This window comes from Callithrix jacchus, chromosome 18 (assembly GCF_049354715.1).
Source record: "Callithrix jacchus isolate 240 chromosome 18, calJac240_pri, whole genome shotgun sequence".
In the NCBI taxonomy this organism is placed as follows: Eukaryota; Metazoa; Chordata; class Mammalia; order Primates; family Cebidae; genus Callithrix; species Callithrix jacchus.
Window position 1 is genome coordinate 15760408 of NC_133519.1, and position 24410 is coordinate 15784817.

The 24410-nt window shown below is 42.0% G+C and overlaps 1 protein-coding gene across 12 annotated transcripts in view; it reads right to left on the reverse strand.

The window, feature by feature from the left end:
* Nucleotides 1-2800: 2800 nt before the first annotated feature.
* ASH1L (ASH1 like histone lysine methyltransferase) overlaps nucleotides 2801-24410 on the reverse strand; it is a 229878-nt gene continuing 208268 nt past the window's right edge. For all 12 annotated transcript variants that reach the window (XM_035279531.3, XM_078355858.1, XM_078355853.1 and 9 more), the window contains 13 exons: nucleotides 22479-22636; nucleotides 20497-20649; nucleotides 18001-18055; nucleotides 17786-17918; nucleotides 16220-16468; nucleotides 14558-14644; nucleotides 12207-12297; nucleotides 11624-11762; nucleotides 11338-11510; nucleotides 9553-9719; nucleotides 6846-6886; nucleotides 5599-5900; nucleotides 2801-5276 (listed from right to left, as the gene is read on the reverse strand). In XM_035279531.3, coding sequence (XP_035135422.2) covers nucleotides 5185-5276; nucleotides 5599-5900; nucleotides 6846-6886; nucleotides 9553-9719; nucleotides 11338-11510; nucleotides 11624-11762; nucleotides 12207-12297; nucleotides 14558-14644; nucleotides 16220-16468; nucleotides 17786-17918; nucleotides 18001-18055; nucleotides 20497-20649; nucleotides 22479-22636 — 1840 coding nt within the window. In that variant the 3' untranslated portion in view covers nucleotides 2801-5184. The remainder of the gene's footprint in view (nucleotides 5277-5598; nucleotides 5901-6845; nucleotides 6887-9552; nucleotides 9720-11337; nucleotides 11511-11623; nucleotides 11763-12206; nucleotides 12298-14557; nucleotides 14645-16219; nucleotides 16469-17785; nucleotides 17919-18000; nucleotides 18056-20496; nucleotides 20650-22478; nucleotides 22637-24410) is intronic.

Sequence of the window (24410 nt, forward strand, 5' to 3'; positions counted from 1 at the left end):
CCAGCGTGACCAACATGAAGAAACCCTGTCTCTACTAAAAATACAAAATTAGCTGGGCGTGGTGGCACATGCCTGTAATCCCAGCTACTAGAGAGGTTGAGGCAGAAGAATCGCTTGAACCCAGGAGGTAAAGGTTGTGGTGAGCTGAGATCGCACCATTGTACCCCTGCCTGGGCAACAAAAGCGAACTCCATCTCAAAAATAAGAAAGAAGGAAAGAAAGATAAGCTCAAGAAAATTTAACAGTGCATATTGTTTTTGCAGTCATCAAGAAACCATTATGTAACAGCAGGTCAGGCTGATCTAGTCTTGAACCTAAAGTCCTTATACGAGTAGAGACTGAACTGTTGGAGTAAACTGTCTTGCTGCTTCTGAGCAACTGTATTCTAGCTGACCTCCAGCCTAAATGTTTGACTCATGTCTGGGACAAAATTTTAGTAGGCCTTTCAGTTATCTGGAGGAATGGGTTTATCTTCCTTAATGAGAAGAGTCACTTTAGCTATTTTTGACACTTTTCTATTTGTGGATAAGCACACAGACTTTGGAATTCTGGCTCCAACATTAGTTAGTGGGTGACCTTTGGCAAGTTCCTTAACCTACTCCAGTGTTAGTTTTCCCTCTTACAAAATGCGAATGACTTCAGAGGGCTACTATGGAGATTAACTAGTGACTTGGGCAAGTTACTCACATTGTTTTTTGCTTCAATTTCCTCATTTACAAAATTGGGATTTGGCACCTACCACAAAGGGCTTTTGTGAGGATTAATAAATACATGGAAAAGGCTTATGATAGAAATGGTCTAACAAAGTGGCCTAAAAAAATGCAGCCTAAAGTTATATATTGCCAGCCTCAGTGGTTGCTAATGAGAATTAATGAGATGATGATGCATGTGTGTGCAAATGGACATGTAGACTATCATAGCATGTTGGTTTTTTTTTGAAACAGAGTCTTACTCTGTTGCCCACACTGGAGTGCAATGGCACAATCTCAGCTCACTGCAACCTCCGCCTCCTGGGTTCAAGGAATTCTCCTGCCTCAGGCTCCCGAGTAGCTGGGATTATAGGCGCCTGCCACCACACCTGGCTAATTTTTGTATTTTTAGTAGAGACAGGGTTTCACTGTATTAGCCAGGATGGTCTTGATCTCCCGACCTTGTGATCTGCACTCCTGCTGGGATTATAGGAATGAGCCACCGTGCCCGGCCACATGGCATGTTTAAGAAACCATGTGAGACCAGCTTGGTCAACATGGTGAAAGCCATGTCCCTACTAAAATACAAAAAATTTAGCCGGGCATGGTGGCAGCTGACTATAATCTCAGCTACTTGGGAGGCTGAGGGAGGAGAATCCCTTGAACCCAGGAGGTGGAGATTGCAGTTAGCCGAGGCTGCAACACTGCACTCCAGCCTGGGTGACAGAGGGAAACTAAGACTCAAAAAAAAAAAAAAAAAAAATGCCGGGTGTGGTGGCTCACGCCTACAATCCTAGCACTTTGGGAGGCCAAAGCGGGCAGACCATGAGGTCAGGAGTTCGAGACCAGCATGGCCAACACAGTGAAACCCCATCTCTACTAAAAATACAAAAATTGGCTGGGCGTGGTGGCACGTGCCTATAGTCCCAGCTACTCGGGAGCCTGAGGCAGGAGAATCGCTTGATTCCCGGGAGGCAAAGGTTGCAGTGAGCTGAGACTCCGTCTCAAAAAAAGAAAAAGAAAAAGAAAAAAACCAGCTGGGCTAGGCATGGTGGCTCATGTCTCTAATCCCAGAACTTTGGGAGGCTGAGGTGGGTGGATCACTTGAGCCCAGAAGTTGAGACCAGGCTGGGCAACACAGGGAGATCCCCATCTCTATAAAAAATAAAAACATGGCCGGGCGCGATGGCTCACATCTATAATCCCAGCACTTTGGGAGGCTGAGGGGGGTGAATCACGAGGTCAAGAGATGAAAATCATCCTGGTCATCAAGGTGAAACCCCGTCTCTACTAAAAATACAAAAATTAGCTGGGCATGGTGGTACGCGCCTGTAGTCCCAGCTACTCAGGAGGCTGAGGCAGGAGAATTGCTTGAACCCAGAAGACGGAGGTTGTGGTGAGTCGAGATTGTGCCATTGCACTCTAGTCTGGGTAACAACAGCAAAACTCTGTCTCAAAAAAAAAAAATTAGCCAGGTGTGGTGGTGCGCCCCTGTAGTTCTGGCTACTCAGGAGGCTAAGGGGAGAGGATTGCTTGAGCCTAGGAGGTTGAGTTTGCAGTGAGCTGTATGTAATGCGCCACTGCACTCCAGCCGGGGCAATAGAGTGAGGCCTTGTCTTAAAAACAAAAAACCAACAAACAAAAAACAGCTGGACTAGCCTGGGCAACATGGTGAAATCCTGTCTGCACAAAAAGTACAAGAATTAGCCAGGCATGGTGGTGTGTGCCTGTAGTTCCAGCTACTTGGGAGGCTGAGGCAGAAGGATCATTTGAGTCTGGGATATGGAGGTTGCAGTGAGCCAAAATAGCACCATTCCACTCCACCTTGGGTAACAGTGAGACCCTGTCTCAAAAACAAAAAACAAAAAAAGCAACTGGACATTTGGTGTGTGTGATTATTGTGCTGATTCGTTAGGCTGGGTCCCGAGTAGAAAGATCCTAGTACTGAAGAAATGACGTTCTCCAGTAGTCAGTGAGAGCGTTTATATGCAGCATGGCATGTTTATGATGTTGTTTCAGAAAGATCCCCTCAGAAACAGGATGAAGTTGTTCTTGGAAGATAAATGGGGGATAAGAAAGAGGAAAAAAATAGCAAGCTCACCAGAACACAGTTAGGAAAAGTTTTTTCCATTTAATACTAGACTTTCAAGGATTGAGATGCAAGCTTTGTATGCAATTACATCCAATGTTAAAATTGGTAATACATAATTTACAAAGATTAACATCAAAACAATCATCTATTTAGATATGCTTTTGTAAAAAGGAAATATATTAGCAGCATTTATATTCTCCGCAATCACACAGCCTACAGACATGCAGACTAACTGTATCTATTTGCAGTGATGTAGTGCTTTGCCCCGCATTTCAAACACCAAAACCCGCCTGGCAGCTGGGGGGGTTCTTTTTATTTCGTTATTATAAAATAACTGAAAAATAAAAAAAGGCATTAATTTCTACACCAGTAAGAAAAAACAAGTTTTTGCACTTACCTAACATTTGATTGTCTAAAAAACATTTCAGTTTTTTTTAGTCTTTCAACAAAAGAAAGATAAAATGACAGAGCGTAGTGTCTTTTGCTTCTGTTCTCGAATTTTACAAAGTTTTTTTTCTTTTTTGTCTTTTTTAAAATTTTAGTGTTTAACACTATAAAGGAAACATTGAATTTTAATCTCTTTCTTGTCATTTTCTCGCTTTTGACTAAAAGGAGACCCCCAAAGTGCCCCTAGTCCCACCTCCCTCCCACCCACTCCCTGCAATGAAAAACAAAAGAAACCACTCAAACGGGCTTGGACATGCGATTTTTCCAGCTCCACATGTGAGTATCTTATACCCAGGTCTCTTAGTAATGTACAGTGCTTCTCTACAGTAAGAAAATACTCCAAACTATTTTCTTAATTCTTTTTTAATAAAATATTTATTTTGCTTTTTTTCTCTGCTCAAGGGAATCACTGGCATCCCCTATCTCTTTTGTTTTTTCCTCAAGAATGACACAGAAAGGAGAAAAAGAAAAAAAGATTCAATGGAATGGAAGGTGGTCAATGTGTCTACCTAAACAAGTCAGAGCATCGTCACCATAAGGGGAAATGTACAATTAGGACAGCATTGGTCCAATATTAGAAAAAAGTAATGGGGACATGTTTACTATTGTATTGCTTACCAATCACGCAGCAGATGTGTGTATATATGTACATATACATATACACACACACACTCACACACACACATATATATATATATATATATACACACACAACTTGGCACATTTAAAAACCATCTTTTCTCTTATAAGAACATCTAAAACGTATATGCATATGTATGTCTGAAAAGACAACAAAGCTTTTTAAATTTTATTTTTAAAGAGACAGTATAGTCTGGTAACTTCTGGTCAAGAGAGTAGGAAGGAAGGAGACACCCTGGATATACCTCCTGATGTCATTCAGGAGGGTGAAGGAAGATGGGACTAGGGGTGAAGAGAAATACACTGTCTCTTTAAGAAAGGGACATTGAAAACTGTACAATTAAGAAAACAAGAGTAGTGTTTTCAATTGATAATCTACACTCACAACAAATACTTTGATAGGTGAATACTGCTGAACAGTTATGTAGTGACTTTTGTTACGGGGGTGGTTTTAGAGTTATTTTTATGTAGGTTTTAAAGTGATTTTATTTTGAACTGAATCCCCATTTGCACGGCACAGCAGACACACAAGAACTATAGCGCATTAAAAACAGCATGTGTTCTGGCGGGGGCCTGGCTTTCTCATTAGAAAAAAGTATGTTTGACAGGTTATGAAGGGTAAAACAAAAATAACTGTAAGAACTACTGTGCCCTTCTGACCCCATGGGGGCCTTTCCTATCCCATGATTCCATTTTGGGGAGTAGAGGTAAGGAAGGGGCAGCAGTTACAAGTGCTTTGAGCTGTCAACTCACATTTTTACTTTGACCTGGTTGGGCAAGAAAGGAGAGAGAAACTTCCCTCATCAGGTATCGGGGAAGAAGCCCCAGCTACTGTTCTGTTTTAGGTCTCTGGAGTAGCTCTTGGAGCCAATAGAGGATAGACTGTGTAGGAATAGGGATCCTGGTCCTATCCCTTTGGATTTTGAGTTATACCTGGGTATAGGAAGTAGCTTCTTAGCAATGCCTGTGGGATCTGAGGATGACAGAAAAACCCAAGCTGTGGGGAGGGGCAAATGCTATAACGTACCAGTAGGTTCTGGTCATCCCCAATGTGGTCCTCCCTCCTCTCTACATTATTAACCCTTCAGGTGAGGCAATGGAGAGGAAAATTAATTAACCTGAACTGTCTTGGACAGAACCCCTTCCTCTCTCTCTCCACCAGCTCCAAGGCTTATTAAGTACCTTATGTCAACAACATGGCCCCATTCCCCTTGCCCGGATGGACCCTTCCCACCCCTGTCTATACCCAGAGAGCAGGAGGCAGGACTGATTAGCTCCACTGGATCCCAGATGCTTGAGGTTCTCATTCTTTGAGGTTCACTTCCGAAAGCTGTTTTCTGGGATAAACAAAGTACGCCTTCGCAGTTTCCTGCCTGATCCCTCCTCCAGCAAGTAGGTCACATCAATGGCTGAAAACAGAACCAAGGAGGCTCATCAAAATACCACTCTCCTACTCCTTCTTCCAGATTTGAGCTCTAAGGAGAGCACAGGAAATCAATGAATGATTCCTTTTCTGACCTATAAGCAATTTAGACCTAAGGTGGTTCTTTAGAGGAGATTCCTCTCACCTTCCAGTTTCACTCCCAAGATATAACTAAAAGCAAGACTATGAAAGAACTATACCATTTTCTCAGAATACTTTGGATGCTGGTTCAGTAATTACTATTTTTTCCCATTCCCTTTCATTTTGCATTTATCTTAAACCCTAGATATGAGCCTGATTCTTCTTACCATTTTTTCCAGGGATTTTTTCAAGGAGATTGAGCAAGATCTGGTTGAGTCGTTCCCGTTGGTTATGCCGTCGTTCCTCAGGGGTACAGGTTGATTGGGGTTCTTGACTACTTTCCTCTGTTTTTTTTTCACCCTCACTGACATTAGCAGTGGCCCCTTCCCTTTCTGGCTCCTCCAGGCTGGGTATCTCATTGGCTGCTTGCTCTTGACTGGCTAGAACCTCTTCAATCAAGGGTAGAGCATCATCCTCCTGGCCCAAGTCTTTTAGGGGTGGCTTGGAGCGCTCGGACTTCCAGGATGATCTGCCAGAAGGATATTTGAATTTAGTGCAAGACACTTGAGGAGGAAAGGGGGATGAGAGGTAGATAGCCTCAGGATGGCTTGAGTTCCTGGAGTCTAGCAGAGCGTTGGCTTGAGGTAAGAAACCTGACTCTCATCTTCACTTTATTATTATTTGAACAAATCACTATTTTTACTCGAAATTTAATTTTATTTGTAAAATTAAACTTTTATTATTTCCTCTTAGGAATATGCACAAATGACATAGGAATCTATACAATATACAAGGGCTGATACAATTGTTTGGCAGTTCTAAATGACTGCTTCAGGACTATAGCATGGCACAACCCTGTGATGCCAATAATCCAACTATAATAATAAATATTTAAATGGTTTTAAATTTTCCTGATTCCCTTTTTAACATCAATAGTTTAGTATTTTTTCCCTTATGGTAAGCTACTGGTGTAGGTAAAGCAGTTGTTATGTCCCCATTCAACAGAAAAGGAAATTGAAGAAAAAACAGTCTGTCATCTTTCTTCAGGAGTAATCCTCATATACAAAATAAGCAAAAATAAGTATTACGAACCCACAGTTCATAGCTCAGTGAAAACTGTATTCCTGGCTACATCTGTTCCTTGATAGAGGCACTAAGAGCTGATGCTTTGAGGTAATGGGGAAAGCTTATAGGCATCTAAAAGAAACTTTTCTGGGTCTGGAGTTCTGTTCCAAATCTCTGTCTCTACTCCTTGCACACCTCTCTGTTGCTCCAACTAAGGCTCCATAATGGGACCGCAACTACTGAAGTTTAGTTCTTCCATAGCGCTGACACTACACTGGGCTACTCTGCGGAGAAACACCCACTCCCAGAAATGGAGCTGAGTGGGTAGTTGTTTTCTTGCTTCATTCAAGTTCTTGGATGAATCCTAAGTCAATCCCTTAGGATCCTCATATCCCCTCATGGGACTTACCGTCCTCCATTCCTCTTGTAGTTGTCTGGGACATAATGAGGCTGCAGAGAAGAAAAGGAAGAGGTAAGCACATTGTAGAAGCTGGGAAAGCTAGCTCTCCTCCACAGTAACTCAGGGGAAGGAACATAGTAGGGCTGAAGACAACTTGGGTGACTATGTTTGATGAGAAATCCACAATGATTATTGAAATTTTGTACTCCCAGGGTGACAATGGGAGGGATAAACACCCAATTTTTTCTATCTCATTTCACCTTTTATTGATTTATTTTCTTTTTTTGAGATGTAGTTTCACTCTCATTGCCCAGGCTGGAGTGCAATGGCGTGATCTTGGCTCACTGCAACCTCTGCCTCACAGGTTCAAGTGGTTCTCTCGCCTCAGCCTCCCGAGTAACTGGAATTACAGATGCCCACCACCATGCCTGGCTAATTTTTATAGTTTTAGTAGAGACAGGGTTTCACCATGTTGGCTAGGCTGGTCTCGAACTCCTAACCTCAGGTGATCCACCCACCTCAGCCTCTCAAAGTGCTGGGATTACAGGCATGAGCCACCGTGGCCAGCCCCATTTCACCTTTTAAATACAGTCATATGTCACTTAAAAATGAGGATATGTTCTAAGAAATATGTCATCAGGGCTCTCTTCTAGTAGCCCACCCTCCCTGCTCCCCCTCCCTCCCCTCCTCACTCCCTTCCCCTTTCAAAAAAGAAAAAAAAAGGGAAGTATGTTATCAGGTGATTTCACTGTTATGAAAATATCATAAAGTGTCCTTACATAAACCTACGGGTATAGCCTACTATACACCTAGGCTATTCAGTATAGCCTATTGCTCCTAGGCTACAAACCTGTACAGCACAGCATGGTACTGAATACTGTAGGCAGCTGTAACACAACGGTAAGTACTGTGTATATGAATATAGAAAAGGTAATACATTGCAGTAGGTTATGACATCACTAAATGATAGGAAGGAATTTTTCAGCTCCATTATAATCTTATGGGATCACTGTTGTATACACAGCCCAATGTTGACTGAAACATGTTGCACATGACCGTAGTTAACGCTGAGGTTTCAAAGCTAATCAGTAAGCAAGCAAGACCAAATAAGTATAGACGTGAGGAAAGACCTGGTTTTGGCAGATAATACAAAAGACAGTTTGGAAAATAAATAAATAAACAATAGGGGGCTGGGTGCTGTGGCTCACTCCTGTAATCTCAGCACTTTGGGAGGCTGAGGCAGGCAGGTCACCTGAGGTCAGGAGTTCAAGACCAGCCTGGCCAACATGGTGAAACCCCATCTCTACTAAAAAATAAAAAATTAGCTGGCTGGGGGGATGGGCACCTGTAATCCCACCTACTCTGGAGGCTGAGGCAGGAGAGTTGCTTAAACCCAGGAGGTAGAGGTTGCAGTGAGCCCAGATTGTGCCATTGCACTCCACCCTAGGACAGAACAAAACTCTAGCTAAAAAAAAAAAGAAGAACAGGGAAAATATGTTATCAGTTTGTTTTCTGGTTAGATTCTTTTTTTTTGAGGAGTTATGCTCTGTTGCCAGGCTGGAGTGTAGTGGCACGACCTCGGCTCACTGCGATCTCCGCCTCCCAGGTTCAAGTGATTCTCCTGCCTCAGCCTCCCAAGTAGCTGGGATTACAGGCACATGCCACTACACCCAGATAATTTTTGTATTTTTAGTAGAGATGGGGTTTCACCATGTTGGCCAGGATGGTCTCTATCTCCTGACTTCGTGATCTGCCCACCCTGGCCTCCCAAAGTGCTGGGATAATGGGCATGCGCCACTGTACCCGGTCCTGGTTAGATTATTTCTAAGTTCAGGGTGACAGCTGTAAATTCTGGCAGGACCACTAAAAGAAGACTCAATGATGAGGAGCTCAGCCAGGGTTTTATCAGAGCAAACAGATGAATGGATGGTCAAAATCTTTATGGAATGAATGACACAACATAGTTGGCACACTGTTCTCAACAATTTGAAAGAAAAATACACAGGAAAAAGCCTGAAAATGAAAATAACAATGGTTATTTTCTGGGGAGTGGAGTAATATATGTAATTTTTTTCCTCTTAATGTTTCTAATTTTTTTTTTTTTTTTGAGACACAGTCTCTATCACTTAGGCTGGAGTGCAGCGGCACAGTCAGCTCACTGTAACCTCAAACTCATGGGATCAAATGATCTTCCTGTCTTGGCCTCCCAAAGTGCTGAGATTGCATGTGTGAGCCACCACAATATTTATATAATAAACACCACTACCACAAATTTTATATAATCATGTTTTCCATTTTTAATGCAGGCATAAAAAGAAAAAGCTGAATTATTTTCTGTGAAGGTTCTTCTTTTACAGGTGTGTTCTCAATGAGAGAGAGGAAAAAAAGGAGTTTTTCAGGGTTCTTGCTTCTCAAAATTATGGGTGTCAAAAACAAAACAAAACAAAAACCTACAGATGTGGGGCATGCCAGCAAAGATTAAACAGAAGAAAGAGGAAAGGTGTAACATTGTAATTAACAATTTTCTGAGATACAGTCTACGTGAGAAAATGTACTTACGCTGTTCAAATGTCCCAAATAAAGACAGAGATTTCCATAGTTTGGGATGGAATTTGGATGAAGAAGCAGAGAGCTATGTAAAGATTTTCACTCTGTGAATTTCATGCATGAACCAGATTGTCCAAACATACAGTGTTAAGAAAGGAAGGAGACTCACCGAGAAATCTCTTTTGGGAGTGAGCTTCTTGGGGAAGTGATCAAAAGCATAGGGTTTGGTGCAGACAGGATAGCGGTTCCGGTGGATCTTGTAAAACAGGTGTGCTGACTTGTCAAGCCGATAATCACAGATGTACACATCTTGCTCCTTCACTCCTTTGGGTCTCCCTATGGGTCCAACCAGTGTTAAGAAATCCTATTTCCCCATTTCTCCCCCTGAGCTGCCCAATGACCCCATACGCACCATTGAGAGAGCAGCCAGACCCTTAAAACCTACACAGTAGCTATTTAGAGAGGTAGAACAACTAAGTATTTGGTTGTTGCAGGACAAAGAGTTCCCAGACACTAGTGTCAACAGGAAAAAATAAATATGACTTGATGGAGCTGAAAAAGACAGTGTTTAAATCAAAAAGAAAAATTTATATATATAATAGCAGAATGGATGGAAATAAACCAGGAATGTATACTGAGAGCTGCAGGAATGTGTGACAAAGTATTCTGAGGGAAAAACAGAGCAGATTATGAAGGAATTATAAGAAAAGAATGGAGTATGTATAAATTTGAGGGAAGCACATTTGTAAATTAACACTTTTTTTTTTTTTGAGACAGAGTCTTGCTCTGTGGCCAGGCTGGAGGGCAATGGAGCAATCTTGGCTCACTGCAACCTCTGCCTCTGAATTATTTTCTGTGAAGGTTCTTTTACAGGTGTGTTCTCAATCAGAGAGAGAGAGGAAAAAAAGGTTCCCCGGGTTCAAGCAATTCTCTTGCCCTGGCCTCCTGGGTAACAGGAATTATAAGTGTATACCATCATATCCAGCTAATTTTTGTATTTTTAGTAGAGACGGGGTTTCACCATGTTGGCCAGGATGGTCTCGATCTCCTGACCTCCTGATCCGCCCACCTTGGCCTCCCAAAGTGCTGGGATTACAGGCATGAGCCACCATGCCTGGCTGTAAATGAACACTTTTTCACTGAGACAAGGAGGACTCATCAGTATCACAGAGCTACAAGCAGTCTGTCAGTTTTGGAATGGAACACATTCTTTTAGACTATTTTGCTATGATTCTGAGAGAACAGACTAGACTACTGAACTCTGCTAATAATGATAAATAACATATATTGGGCTTTTACTCTAAGCCACAAACTGGGCTGAATGGTTTTTAGATTATTTTATATATTCTTTAAAAAACTCTTTAAAACAGATACTAATCCGTATTTTCAATGGGAAACTAATACTTAGATTAAGTAAATTCCCCAAGGGAACACAGATAAAATGTCATGGAGCTGGAATTTGAAATTAATACACAATATTAACAAAATTAACCAAATTTAATAAAAAGAAATGAACATTTACTGAGTGCTAAACACTAGGTAAAAGAAAGGAAAAAATATAGTATAACTCTCTGAAGTTTCATAGCTAGCCTTGGATAATCTTTCATCATATACAGACATAAGAATGGGGTGGACAATGAACAGGAGATATGAGGTCATTTTTTTTTGAGGCAGGGTCTCACTCTCTTGCCCAGGTTGCAGTGCAGTGGTGCAATCCTGGCTCACTACAATCTCTGCCTCCCAGGCTCAGCAATCCTCACAGTAGCTGGGAGCTACAGGCCTGTGCCACCAGGCCAACTACAGAGACAGGGTTTTGCCAGAGACAGGCTGGTCTCCAACTCCTGGGGTCAAGTGATCTGCCCGCCTCGGCTTCCCACAGTGCTGGGATTACCGGCATGAGCCACTGCACTTGGCTGAGGTCAAGGTCATTTTTTAACTAGGCCAGATCACTTACCTTTACAATATGTATAAAGGTCCAACACACAACAGGTCCCCACTACAGCCTCCAAGGGAATGATTTCATAGAGTGGCACCCGAAACAGTTCATTATGATAGAACCGACGGGATGGAGAGTGGTGTGTTTCATGGGGACGGAAATAATGGTGACCAAAGGCAAACCGTTCCTCTCTGAAAGGAAAAGTGAGAAGGGAGAAGTTTAGTTGATTAGCAAGATCCTGGTGAATATTCAGCTCTTCTGGTTCAGTACGGCTGGAGGAAAAAGACAGGACCTCAGCACATACTTTTCATTCTTCCAAAGCTTCTCAATGCGAAAGATGTCAAGTTTATCTCGGTTAATGTGAGATAACAGTCGATAGGACTGACGGACTGGGTGGCCATCAGGGGTGCGCCGACTGTCCCTCATCAGATATACACAGTCACCTAGGAAGATCAAACAGAACACAGAATAAAGATAAGATGATTCCTGTATAGATTCTGTTAGGCATCTGTTTATCTGACACAGGGTCTACACAGAGGTCATAATCTGAAATAGTATAAATACAGAGAGCTAAAAGCAGCAGTATAAGTGATGATAATCAATTCTAGACTATGATAACAACAAAAGGGAGGTCCTCCATTTTTCTGAGCTTCCTACGTGTTTTTCCCAGTCTTAAAATTAACTTTATAACACATCTATCATTTCAAATTAGTATTATTTAGTGAAGAGGTGATACATGTAAGCACAAGGACTAGAGGATATAAAAATTTATATTCTATTGCTATTAAAGGCCGTATGAAGACAATGACTACTATGGAGACAGCAGAGACTTCCTACTATTCAGAAAGGTCAGCTCTGACAAGTAGGGTTAGCTCCTCTGTACGTACCCTGACGAAGCAGCAAGTCATCTCGGAGCAAACAGATGAAGTAGACACAGCCGGGTTGGGCATAGTGGGGCCGAGGGATCATGGGAACCTCCTGATAGAAGCAGAAAGCCAATTTATAAGGGCTGGAATTACTACATTCAGCCTACTTATTTCTCTTCAGGATAGAAAAGGAATTCCCTAGAATTCTCAATCAATCAAGATTTACTGTTTTGTCATTTCAATATACCAGAGATATACAAAAAAGATGAAAGCAACTAGAGTTATTAAACCTGGAAAAGTGAAAGTAGAGGACAAAACTGACAGGCTAAGTATCTCAATCTACATTTTATGAAGCACTAATTGTGTAGTTCCTCTATGTATTCTAGGGGCCATATGAAAATGTGTGAAGGGAGACTTTAATTATTACAATGATTGGGGTATGCTACTGGTACTAGTACTTAGTGCCCAGGGTCCAAGAAAGCCAAAACATTCTGAAATGCATCCCTCACAACAAGAACTATTCACCTAAACATGACAAGAGCAACAATGTTAAGAAATACTGCCTAAATCTCTTCTTTTTTAGAAGTGACTTGCCCAAAATCACGCATATAAACATAGCAGAGCCAAGCCAAAAACCACTTAATGACTCAGGCAAGTCACTCACCCTTTCTCCTGCCAAGTGAGTCTAACATTAACCTTTATTGATTCTGAGTTCAGTGCTCTTTTCACTTAAACCACTGTCCACATACTGTTAAACCACATAAATGACATTAAGGGTACCAAGTTCTGGATTTTGTAAGCTATTCCTTTCATGGACATCTGAAAGTGTTTATTAAAACCTTAGTTTTGGGGGTCGGGTGCAGTGGCTCATGCCAGCACTTCGGGAGGCTTGAGGTGGGTAGATCACAAGGTCAGGAGATAGAGACCATTCTGGCCAACATGGTGAAATCCCAACTCTACTAAAAATACAAAACTTAGCTGGGTGTTGTGGTGTGTGCCTGTAGTCCCAGCTACTCGGGAGGCTGAGGCAGGAGAAGCATTTGAACCTAGGTGGTGGAGGTTGAAATGAGCTGGGATCACACCACTGTACTCCAGCCAGGAGACAGAGCGAGATTCAGTCTCAAAACAAAACAAAACAAAACAAAAAACAAAACCCTTAGTTTTGGCTGGGTGTGCTGGCTCATGCTTGTAATCCCAGCACTTGGGGAGGCTGAGGAGGGTGGATCACCTGAGGTCAGGAGTTCGAGACCAGCCTGGCCAACATGGCAAAACCCCATCTCGACTAAAAATACAAAAATCCTTTTGATTTGGGTAGGCAAAAAAAAAAAAAAAAAAAAAAATTAGCCAGGCGTGGTGCCTGGTGCCTGTAATCCCAGCTACTCGGGAGGCTGAAGAAGGAGAATCACTTGAACAGCCGGAACCTGGTGTGGGAAGATTGCAGTGAGTTGAGATCGCATCACTTCACTCCAGCCTGTGCAAAAGAGCAAAACTCTGCCTCAAAAACAAACAAACAAAAAAAACAAACAACCCCCCGCTGCAAAAAAAAAAAGCCTTAGTTTGTTGTTGTTGTATTTTTTGAGATAGAGTCACTCTGTCATCAGGCTGGAGTGCAGTGGCTCGATCTCGGCTCATTGCAACCTCTATCTCCTGGGTTCAAGCAATTCTCCTGCCTCAGTCTCCCAAGTAGCTGGGACTATAGGTGTGTGCCACGAGCTAATTTTTGTATTTTTAGTAAAGATGGGGTTTTACCATGTTGGCCAAGATGGTCTCAATCTCTTGACCTCATGATCTGCCTGCCTTGGCCTCCAAAACTGCTGGGATTACAGCATGAGTCACTGTGCCTGGCTTTTTTCTTTTTTTAGAGACAGAGTCTTACTCTGTTGCCTAGGCTGGAGTGCAGTGGCACAATCTCAGCTCACTACCTCTCAGGTTCTAGGAATTCTCCTGCCTCAGTCTCCCAAGCAGCTAGGGCTACAGGCGCACACCACCATGCCTGTCTACTGTTTTTTTGTATTTTAGTAGAGATGGGGTTCCACCCTGTTGCCCAGGCGTGTCTCGAACTCCTGAGCTCAGGGAATCCCCCTGCCTCGGCCCCTCAAAGTGCTAGGATTACAGGCGTGAGCCACCGTGCCTGGCCAAAAACCCTAGTTTTATATAGTGCCATTCTTTCCACAGATTTCTAAGAATTTTATTTTCCCATTGATCATACTCCTGAAATAGGGAAGAGCAGAAATATAACCCTTAATGTAAAGTTTAAGAAACCAAGGCCACACTTATAAAAGGAAATTCCGCAAAGCAAGAGCAAGACAAGTAAGATACCATGTGCTACTTCTACTACTTATAGATCAGAGTTTTATCAGAAGGCAGCTTACTCTGTCCACGGGCCTTGGGTCACACTGCTCACAAAGGTAGTGCTCCACATCTGAGTTCACTCCCATACAATCACAGTGCTGCCACACCTGTAGAAAAATATACAGTTTGGGGGGATATGGAGGCTATGACTTATTGAGAGTGTCCTGGGAGCCCAGAACAAAAAATTAATAATGGGTCAGGGTAAAGTAAAGGAGGAACTAAGGGATAACTGGGTGAATGAGAAATTAGAGATAAATGGTAAAATAGGAGGAAAACAGAATAATAACTTTTCTGAACAAAAGCATACAGATTGATTCATAATCTATAGATCTGGACAAATAAAATGGGGAGACAGAGACAGAATAGGAAGACAAATGAATATACTACCAAACAATTACTAAGTAATTCAAGTCAATGACATGGCTATTCTGAAAGGCTTTACCGCTACAAAATGTCTTCACGTACCCCTGTCTAACTTTATCCTCCCAACAATCCTATGTGTTACAGCCACTTTACACATAAAGTCATGCATTCACCTATATTAGTGGGGACACTAGGGCTCAAATCCAGGCCTTGACTCCTTCATCAGGAGCTCTACATATATTAACATATTTCACTGTATTAGAGGAATCATGCTAATAGAGTATACTATCACTAATGTTTTAAAAGGCAAAGCACTATATGAAATACTGTCATTATGCTGGGCGCAGTGGCTCATGCCTATAAACCCAGCACTCTGGGAGGCTGAGGTGGCTGCATCATGAGGTCAAGAAATCCAGACCATGCTGGCCAAAATGGTGAAACTCAGTCTCTAAAACAAAATAAATAAATAGGCTGAGTGCAGTGGCTCACGCTTTGGGAGGCCGAGGCAGGCAGATGACCTGAAATTATAAGTTCAAGAGCAGCCTGACCAATATGGAGAAACCCCATCTCTGCTACTAAAAATACAAAATTAGCAGGGTGTGGTGGCACAAAATAATCCCAGCTACTTGGGAGGCTGAGGCAGGAGAATCACTTGAATCCGGGAGATGGAGTTTGTGGTGAGCCGAGATTGTGCCATTGCACTCCAGCCTGGGCAACAAGAGTGAAACTCCGTCTCAAAAAGAAAATAAAAAGAAAAAGAAATACTGTCATTCTCCTTGATACAGATTATGTGGAAAGTGGGCAGAAAGAAGGAAAGAGCCAGGTGTGGTGGCTCACACCTGTAATCCCAACACTGGGAGGCCGAGGTGGGTGAATCACCTAAGCTTAGGAGTTTGAGACCAGCCTGGGGAAGATGATGAAACCCCATCTTTACAAAAAGTACAAAAAAATTAGCCAGGCATGGTAGCGCACGCCTTTGATCCCAGCTACTCAAGAGGCTGAGGTGGGAGGCAGAGGTTGCGGTGAGCTGAGATCATGCCACTGCACTCCAGCCTGGGCAACAGAGCAAGACTTTATCTTATAAATAAAACAATGAAACAAGAAGGGAGGAGAGAAAAGAAGGGAAGGATTAAGAGAAAGAAAGAGAGATAAAAGGAGAAAGACAATATGGCAAACAGAAAAACCTAACATAAACCATGGCTAAGTAATAGTTCATAAAAAGCCTTTCAAGCCAATCCAAAAGAGCCATAGGCTTCTTCTTTGAATACGGTCACCATGTTCATTAGGACCACGCTTCTACTTCATTTCCTGACCCTCACCATGCACTTGTCACACTGGATCATGAGACCTTCATCCTTGTAGAGGCCACAGATACAGCGAATAACATCGTCATCCTTCTCATGCCCATTCTCCTTTTCAGAGACTGAGGTCTCACTGCTGTCTGCCTCACTTGCTGTCTCTCCCACAATCTCATCAATTTGGGCTGATGCCTCATGCCGGGCATTGTAATAGGCCTTTCGTAGACGGCAAACATCTCTCCCAATTGGGGATTTACGCCCATAGTACTTCTGAAAAAAGCAAAGAAAGAAATCACTCTCATTTTTACCTGAAGAGGCAGCATGATTTTATTTAACCCTCCAATTTTGGTTAACAGAGTTTCAACAGTATGAAATATAAGGCAGACAGCTGGGAACAACTTAAACTGAACTAAAATGAATTCAAGTTAGAATCTGCATGTTACTTTTCCATTTGCTCAACTGATCCGTCATTCAACTCCTGTCACAGGCCTTATTGTCCACAAGATCAAATACACAGAGATCATAAAATATGAATTAATATCACAAGCATAATGTAGTGGAGAGGTTCAATATATACCTTTGTCTTGTGGATATCTGCGACAGATCTACAGGTGTCGAATCTATGTGGAAGCTGGGTTTCAGTAGAAAGAAGTTACAATGCAAAATCGCTCTAATTCTTCTCCTGCTTGTCTATTTTTCTTTCTCATTTTGTCTTTCAACTTCTATTATTCCTTTATCTAAGTAGGCTCTTTTGTCTTCCAAACACCTCTCTAAGGTATGTCAAAATTACTGAATAATTTCCTCTCTTCTATGTACCATATAATAGTCCATCCTGCCTTTTAATTCAGTTCAAGGTCACCTTTTCTCCAGTGAGCTTCACCTATTCCGTAACTCATCACTGTGATATTCCTCAATTCCATCCGCAAGATATATTACTGTCTAGGCACCACAGCTCATGCCTTTAATCCCAGCACTTTGGGAGGCTGAGGTAGGCAGATCACAAGGTCAGGAGTTCGAGATCAGCCTGGCCAATATGGTGAAACCCCATCTCTGCTAAAAATACAAAAATTAGCTGGGCGTGATAGTATGTGCCTATAATCCCAGCTACTTGGGGAGGCTGAGGGAGGAGAATCACTTTAACCCAGGTGGCGCAGGTTGCAGTGAGCGGAGATCACAACACTGCACTTTAGCCTGGGTGACAGCGCGAGACTCGGTCTCAAAAAAAAAAAAAAAAAGACGTATTTCTAACATTTACCTACACATATCTCTGCATATTGCACATGTACTTATTTTCTTGAGAAAGGTAACTAGAGATACTACTTAAATGTATTAAAATATCTATATAATGCCATCATAAAGGTTTGATACTAAATTAGGTTTTTACAATCTAGTCATATCAATGTCTTTATATATAGCCTTCAGTAATATTTAGTATACAGTAACACATACCCCAAGGGTACTAATAAAAATGACTGCCTTTTTCAAACAGAAATATGGTTGATGGAAGAGGGAAAAAAATCTTAAACTTCTAGAGTAACTATCTTCAGAACAAACTTGTGAAATCTGTTTGAAGTCGGTGAATAATACCTCAGCATTCCGAAAGACTTTGAGCATGTCAGCATCAAAAGCTTCCACTGTCTTATAGTAACCTGTGAGGATCTGCTTCTCTATGGTGATAAGATCTAGGGGATCAGAGATCTTCTCATAATAATCAGCATTCCTGGAACACAAAACCAGGGTGTCAATCTGGCACACTTAGCACTTTTTAAAAACTCAGATGATTCCCACAAATGTGAACCTACTTTTTCTTTGGGGGAAGGTTCAAAAGTGGAGCTGCCAGTGCTTGCCGGGAAGTATCTGCAAAAGAATGTGAGGTTTAGTAGAAAGACTCTACCATACAAGGGAGGCAAGCATCTCCTAACTGGAAGAGCAGAATCCCTCAAATTAAAAGTGAGAGAAAAATCCAAGTCCTTTTTTTTTTCTTTTGAGACGAAGTTTTGCTCTTGTCGCCCAGGCAGGAGTGCAATGGCCTGATCTCGGCTCACTGCAACCTCTGCCTCCCAGGTTCAAGCAATTCTCCTGCCTCAGCCTCCCAAGGAGCTGGGATTACAGGCGTGTACCACTGCGCCCGGCTAATTTCTGTATTTTTAAGAGACAGGGTTTCACCATGTTGGCAGGGCTGGTCTCGAACTCCTGACCTCAGGTGATCTGCCTGCCTCGGCCTCCCAAAGTGCTGGGATTACAGGTGTGAGCCACCACGCCCGGCCAAATATCCAAGCCTTTTTAAGGCCTGTGAAAAATCCACTTTTTCAGAAATGTAGGTAAAGGCAGGGATCAAATGATAGCTCTAAGATTGCCAGGATATAAAAGATACAGTTCTATCTGCTTGAAATGTAGCACACTGTTAATTGGGTAACGAGAGAACTTCCTATGAAGAATGAGAGATGAGAATTTACTGAGGGTAATCTATTTAGGGTAGATTACTACTCAACCTCAACAAATCTTTTTTTATGAGACAGGGTCTCGCTCTGTCACCAGGCTGGAGTGAAGTGGTGTGATCTCAGTTCACTACAAACCCCACTTCCTGGGTTCAAGAGATTCTCCTGCCTCAGCCTCCTGAGTAGCTGGGAGTACAAGTACGCACCACCATGCCCAGGTAATTTTTGTATTTTTAGTAGAGATGGGTCTTTACCATGTTGGCCAGTATGGTCTTGATCTCTTGACCTTGTGATCCACCTGTCTTGACCTCCCAAAGGGCTGACATTACAGGCAAGAGCCACCATGCCTGGCCAAATCTTATAATAGTAAAAAGAACATCTTGTCCAAAAAATGTTTTCTAGTTCTCATTAACTGCCCTTAATTAATATTAATTTGTTTGGCCAGGACCGGGCCCGGTCGCTCATGCCTGTAATCCCAGCAATTTGGGAGACCGAGGCAGGCGCATCAAGAGGTCAGAAGATCAAGACCATCCTGCCTAACATGGAGAAATCCTGTCTCTACTAAAAATACAAAAAATGTGCTGGCTGTGGTGGCACACATCTGTAATCCCAGCTACTCAGGAGGCTGAGGCAGGACATCACTTGAACCTGGGAGGCAGAGGTTGTAGTGAGCTGAGATCATACCACTGCACTCTAGTCTGGGTGACACAGCCAGACTCTGTCTCAAAAACAAAAAACAAAAAACAAAAAAAACTGAAAAAACTGTTTGGCTGGGTGTGGTGGCTCACACCTGTAATCTCAGCACTTTGAGAGGTTGAGGCGTGCAGATAACTTGAGGTCAGAAGTTCGAGAACGACCTGGCTAACATGGTAAAACCATGTCTCTCCACCAAAAAATAAAAAAATTAGCCTGGCATGGTGGCACATGCCTGTAGTCCCAGCTACTCAGGAGGCTGAGGTGGCAGAATCGCTTGAACCCAGGAGGCAGAGGTTGCAGTGAGCCAAGACTGTGCCACTAAACTCCAGCCTGGGTGACAGACTGAGACTCTGCCTAAAAAAATAAAAAAATTAACATTACTCTGTTGGATATGGATCCAACTGAATTCCAGATATTGAATAATTTAATACTGTATTGTGAATATTTTCTAGAATTGATTTTCCTTTAACAGTTACTCTGTATTATGAAAATGGAATTCATGTTGAGGGGCCACTTCTCATTTGGTACCATACTTAATTTCTGGCAATTTCACTAGAGAGTGAAAGAGCCTGTGTTTCATGCTCATAATGCATTGACATGGTAGATATACTTACTGCAGTTTCATGTTAGGTCAGAAGAGCCTACTTGAGAATGCAGGATGGACAAGGTGACTCATGCTTATAATCCCAGAACTTTGGGAGGTTGAGGCAGGAGGATTGATTGAGGCCAGGAGTCCAAGACCAGCCTGGGCAACATAGTGAGACCCCCCCATCTCAAAAAAAAAAAAAAAAAAGAGAGAGAATGCAGAGAGTGTGATTTTTTGGGGAATGTAAATACAATAGGTGCCTCAAAATTCAAAACTTTACATCTTACGTCTTAGGGCAGTTTGGTCCCCGTTTTCCTCTTTATATCCTTAGGTTAACAAAACTGCAAAAAGCCACTATAATATCAAAGATAATCAAGAGACAGAGACAGACATGAAAAAGAAAAGAAATGGCCATGAGCAGTGGGTCACACCTGTAATCCAAGCAATTTGGGAGGCCTAGACAGAAGGATCACTTGAGCCTAGGCATCTGAAACTAGCCTGGGCAATATAGCAAGATTCCATCTCTACTTATTAAAATAAATAAAAATAAGAACGAATTTGAAAGTGGTTATAGTCACCTTTATAAGAGATGATACCATCACAGATTTCTTTGAAGATCTGGGCTAGGCGGGCTGCCCGAGCCACTTCAATATTTTCCTCTGCAGCTGCCAACCGTCTTGTTCGAACAGATCGAGCTGTCTGCAGGGCAGAGAACTGGGTCATGAAGACATCTGGAAGAATAAAGTGAAAATTAAGTTTCAGGAAACGAGGAGCTCTACATGGCTTTATCTTTCCCAATGGATTCCTGCCATTTGCTCTATTTTCCCCTGAAGTGATTAAGTAGATCAGTATTCTATCTTCTGTAAAGAAAAATCAGTATACGTTGGAATTTATTGCAGATGAAATGCTGCAAGAGGGACCTTAGCTTAGTGCTCAAACACAGTACAGTATAGCAGCTGTAAGTCCGGGCTCCAAAATCAATCTATCGGTATCTGAATTCTGGCTTCCCTACTTATTAGCTGTGTGATCTTGGGCAAGTTGTTTAACCTGTGTCTCAGCTTCTCAAACATCAAATGGGAATAATGGTAGTACTTCCCTCATGAGGAAATAATGCAGGTTAAATAAAACAGTGCCTTTAATGTGTTAGCTCAGTGCCTGACATGTAAGTAATGATACCTGTTATTATCAGAAATAGTAAACTAGTTAGGATAAAAGTTCAAAGAATTTATGCCAATCAAATCATTGAAAGGATATAAGATTCTGCACCAATTTTTAAATCTATCTAGTTAGCATTCAGCATATCCCTCACACATCACACACAATATACTTCTACGTTTTGAGGGGAAGAAGGAAAGGATAAAAAAAGAGCACGATCTTTTGAACACTGTTTTCAATTAGAAAGGATGCTTGGACATGCTAGTTTCTCTGCTTTCAATCTCTTCTAGATAATATCTGAACTCAGGAGTGCTGTTGTATTATTCATGCATGAAGGTTAGAAAAAGGAAATCTGATGGTTTTTGAGTATAGTACTAATCTGAATATGAGAAAAAAAGGTCTTTAAATTGATATTGACACTATCTGCCTCCCACTCCAATTTCCCCAGTGCATTTGGTATCAACTATTTGCTCTGTCTGCAAGTTATTTTCAAGGTAGTAAGTAACAAAGAGGGCCCACTATCTATCTGATGCCTAATGACTATTTCAGACTATACGTCATGTTGGAAAGGCTATAGAAGGTTGCTTTCTATTCCCTAAAGAGAGGATAGCTGAAGAACTGGGATGGATAGGTTATTACTAATTAATGCACACATATTTGGATCCTAACTATTCTGGTCAATACTAAAAGGAGTTGTTAAATAGATTATTTGCTGGAAAGCAACTAAAATAAATTAATAGAAATGTTTTGGCCAGGCATAGTGGCTCAGGCCTGTAACCCCAGCACTCTGGGAGGCTAAGGTGGGTGAATCACCTGAGGTCAGGAGTTTGAGATCAGTCTGGCCAACATGGTGAAACCCTGTCTCTAGTAAAAACACAAAAATTAGGCTGGGCGCAGTGGCTCAAATCTCTAATCCCAGCACGTTGGAAGGCTGGGGTGAGTGAATCATGAGATCAGGAGTTCAAGACCAGCCTGGCCAACATGGTGAAACCCCTCTCTACTAAAAATACAAAAAATTAGCTGGGCATGGTGGCAGGCGCCTGTAATCCCAGTTACTCGGGAGGCTATGGCAAGAGAATCTCTTGAACTCAAGAGGTGGAGGTTGCAGCAAGCCAAGATTACGCCACTATACTCCAGCCTGGGTAACAGTGCAAGACTCTGTCTCAAAAAAAAACAAAAACAAAAACAAAAAACAAAAAACCCCAAAAATATAAAAATTAGTCAGGCATGGTGGCGGGCGTCTGTAATCCCACCACCTACTTGGGAGGCTGAGGCAGGAAATTGCTTGAACCCAGGAGGTGGAGGTTGGTTATAGTGAGCCAAGATCGCACCATTGCACTCCAGCCTGGGCAACAAGAGCAAAATTCCATCTCAAACAAACAAACAAATGTTTCAAATGCCTTACCAGACTTGATATTCCCATCATCTCGGCAGATCCCATTCCAACGTGTATATAATGATGCTGAGTGAATATTATCACTGGTGTGCTTTACTTCCTCCTGTTTTTGATGAATCTTCTCCCAGTTTCGGACCAAGAATACATGATGCTTTAATACAAAGTTCCTATGAGGAAGGGAAAAAACTTCCTTTATTCATTAATTCAATGAGCATTTACTACATGTCTACTCCATGTAAGCCATTGTTAGATGATATATGTGAAGTGAGCTGTTGTAAAGAGAATCATATGGGCAAAGCATTATTTAATTTTAAATCTTGAATTTTTTCACATTACACAAAACATGTGCTATTTACATATGGCTGACAAATAACAATCAAAGGCTGCGGAAATGCTGGCAAGTGAAACAGCTTGACCAGAGGGGAGAAATTTATATGTATAAATTCTAAATACAGTTGCTAAGATAAAGCAGGGTCTTAGGATCAGCTATAACGAGGAGAACTGGACTGGCAAATAAAGGCAAAGATATGGAAGATGAATAGGCACTGGGCAAACTATGTTAGGTACAATGCTGCCACATGGTTCCCTAAACTTATTATTATTATTTTTGAGATGGAGTCTTGCCATCTCGGCTCACTGCAACCTCTGCCTCCCAGGTTCAAGGGATTCTCCTGCCTCAGCCTCCCGAGTAGCTGGGATTACAGGCACCTGCCACCACGCTCAGCTAATTCTTGTACTTTAGTAGAGACAGGGTTTCCCCATGTTGGCAAGGCTGGTGACCTCAGGTGATCCTCCCGTCTCGGGTTCCCTAAATTTAAATGAATTATGTGTATCTTGACTGATCCTATACAATTTTGATAATTCCATTAGTCAATTTTCATGACAGCACATATGTAAATACATGTGATCTTGGGTAAGTCTCAAGCTATGTGTCTCAATTCTTACTAAACTTGAGATTAGACTAATTTTCTAGTTCCTGCACATTGGACGCCCCTAGTAGACATTATAAACTACTGACACCTGGGTTCCACCTCTGCAAATTCTGATTTAAGTGGTCTAGGGTGTGGCATGGGCCTTGGGAGTTTTTCAAAGCTCCCAATGCTAATGGGCAGCCAAAGTAGAGAAAAACTGGAGTGGTTTTTCTGAAATTGACAATTTCTATGACTCAAAGGGAAATAGAATGAAAGGGGCTAAAATTATATAATGGTTATAAACAAAAATAAACTTTCAACAAATAGAACATACTTTGTTTACTTCTGAAAGAGACAATTCTTATCTGAATACAGGGAACAGCAGAAATTACCACTAAAGATCCTTTCTATTGCTCTGCTAAAATGGCAACAAAGCAGGCACACTTTTTTTTTTGAGATGGAGTTTTGCTCTTGTTGCCCAGGCTGAAGTGCAATGGTGCGATCTCTGTTCACTGCAACCTCTGTCTCCTGGGTTCAAGCAGTTCTCCTGCCTCAGACTCCTAAGTAGCTGGGACTACAGGCATGCTTGACCACACTTGGCTAATTTTGTATTTTTGGTAGAGACAAGGTTTCTCCATGTTAGTCAGGCTGGTTTCAAATTCCCAGCCTCAGGTGATCCACCTGCACTGGCCTCTCAAAATGCTGGGATTACAGGCATGAGCTACCGTGCCAGGCCAAAGCAGGTATTCTTAATCTTTTCCCTGCCATGGATTCCTTTGACAGTCTGGTGAAGTCTATGGAACCATTCTCTAAACAATTATTTTAAAATTACTTCAAAAAATTTAAATTGTTTAAAAATTTGAGATTGGGCACGGTAGCTCACACCTGTAATCCTAGTACTTTGGGAGGGTGAGGTGGGCGAATCACCAAGTCAGGAGTTTGAGACCAGCCTGTCCAACACGGTGAAACCCCATCTTTACTAAAAATACAAAAATTACCCTGGCGTGGTGGTGCATGTCTGTAATCTCAG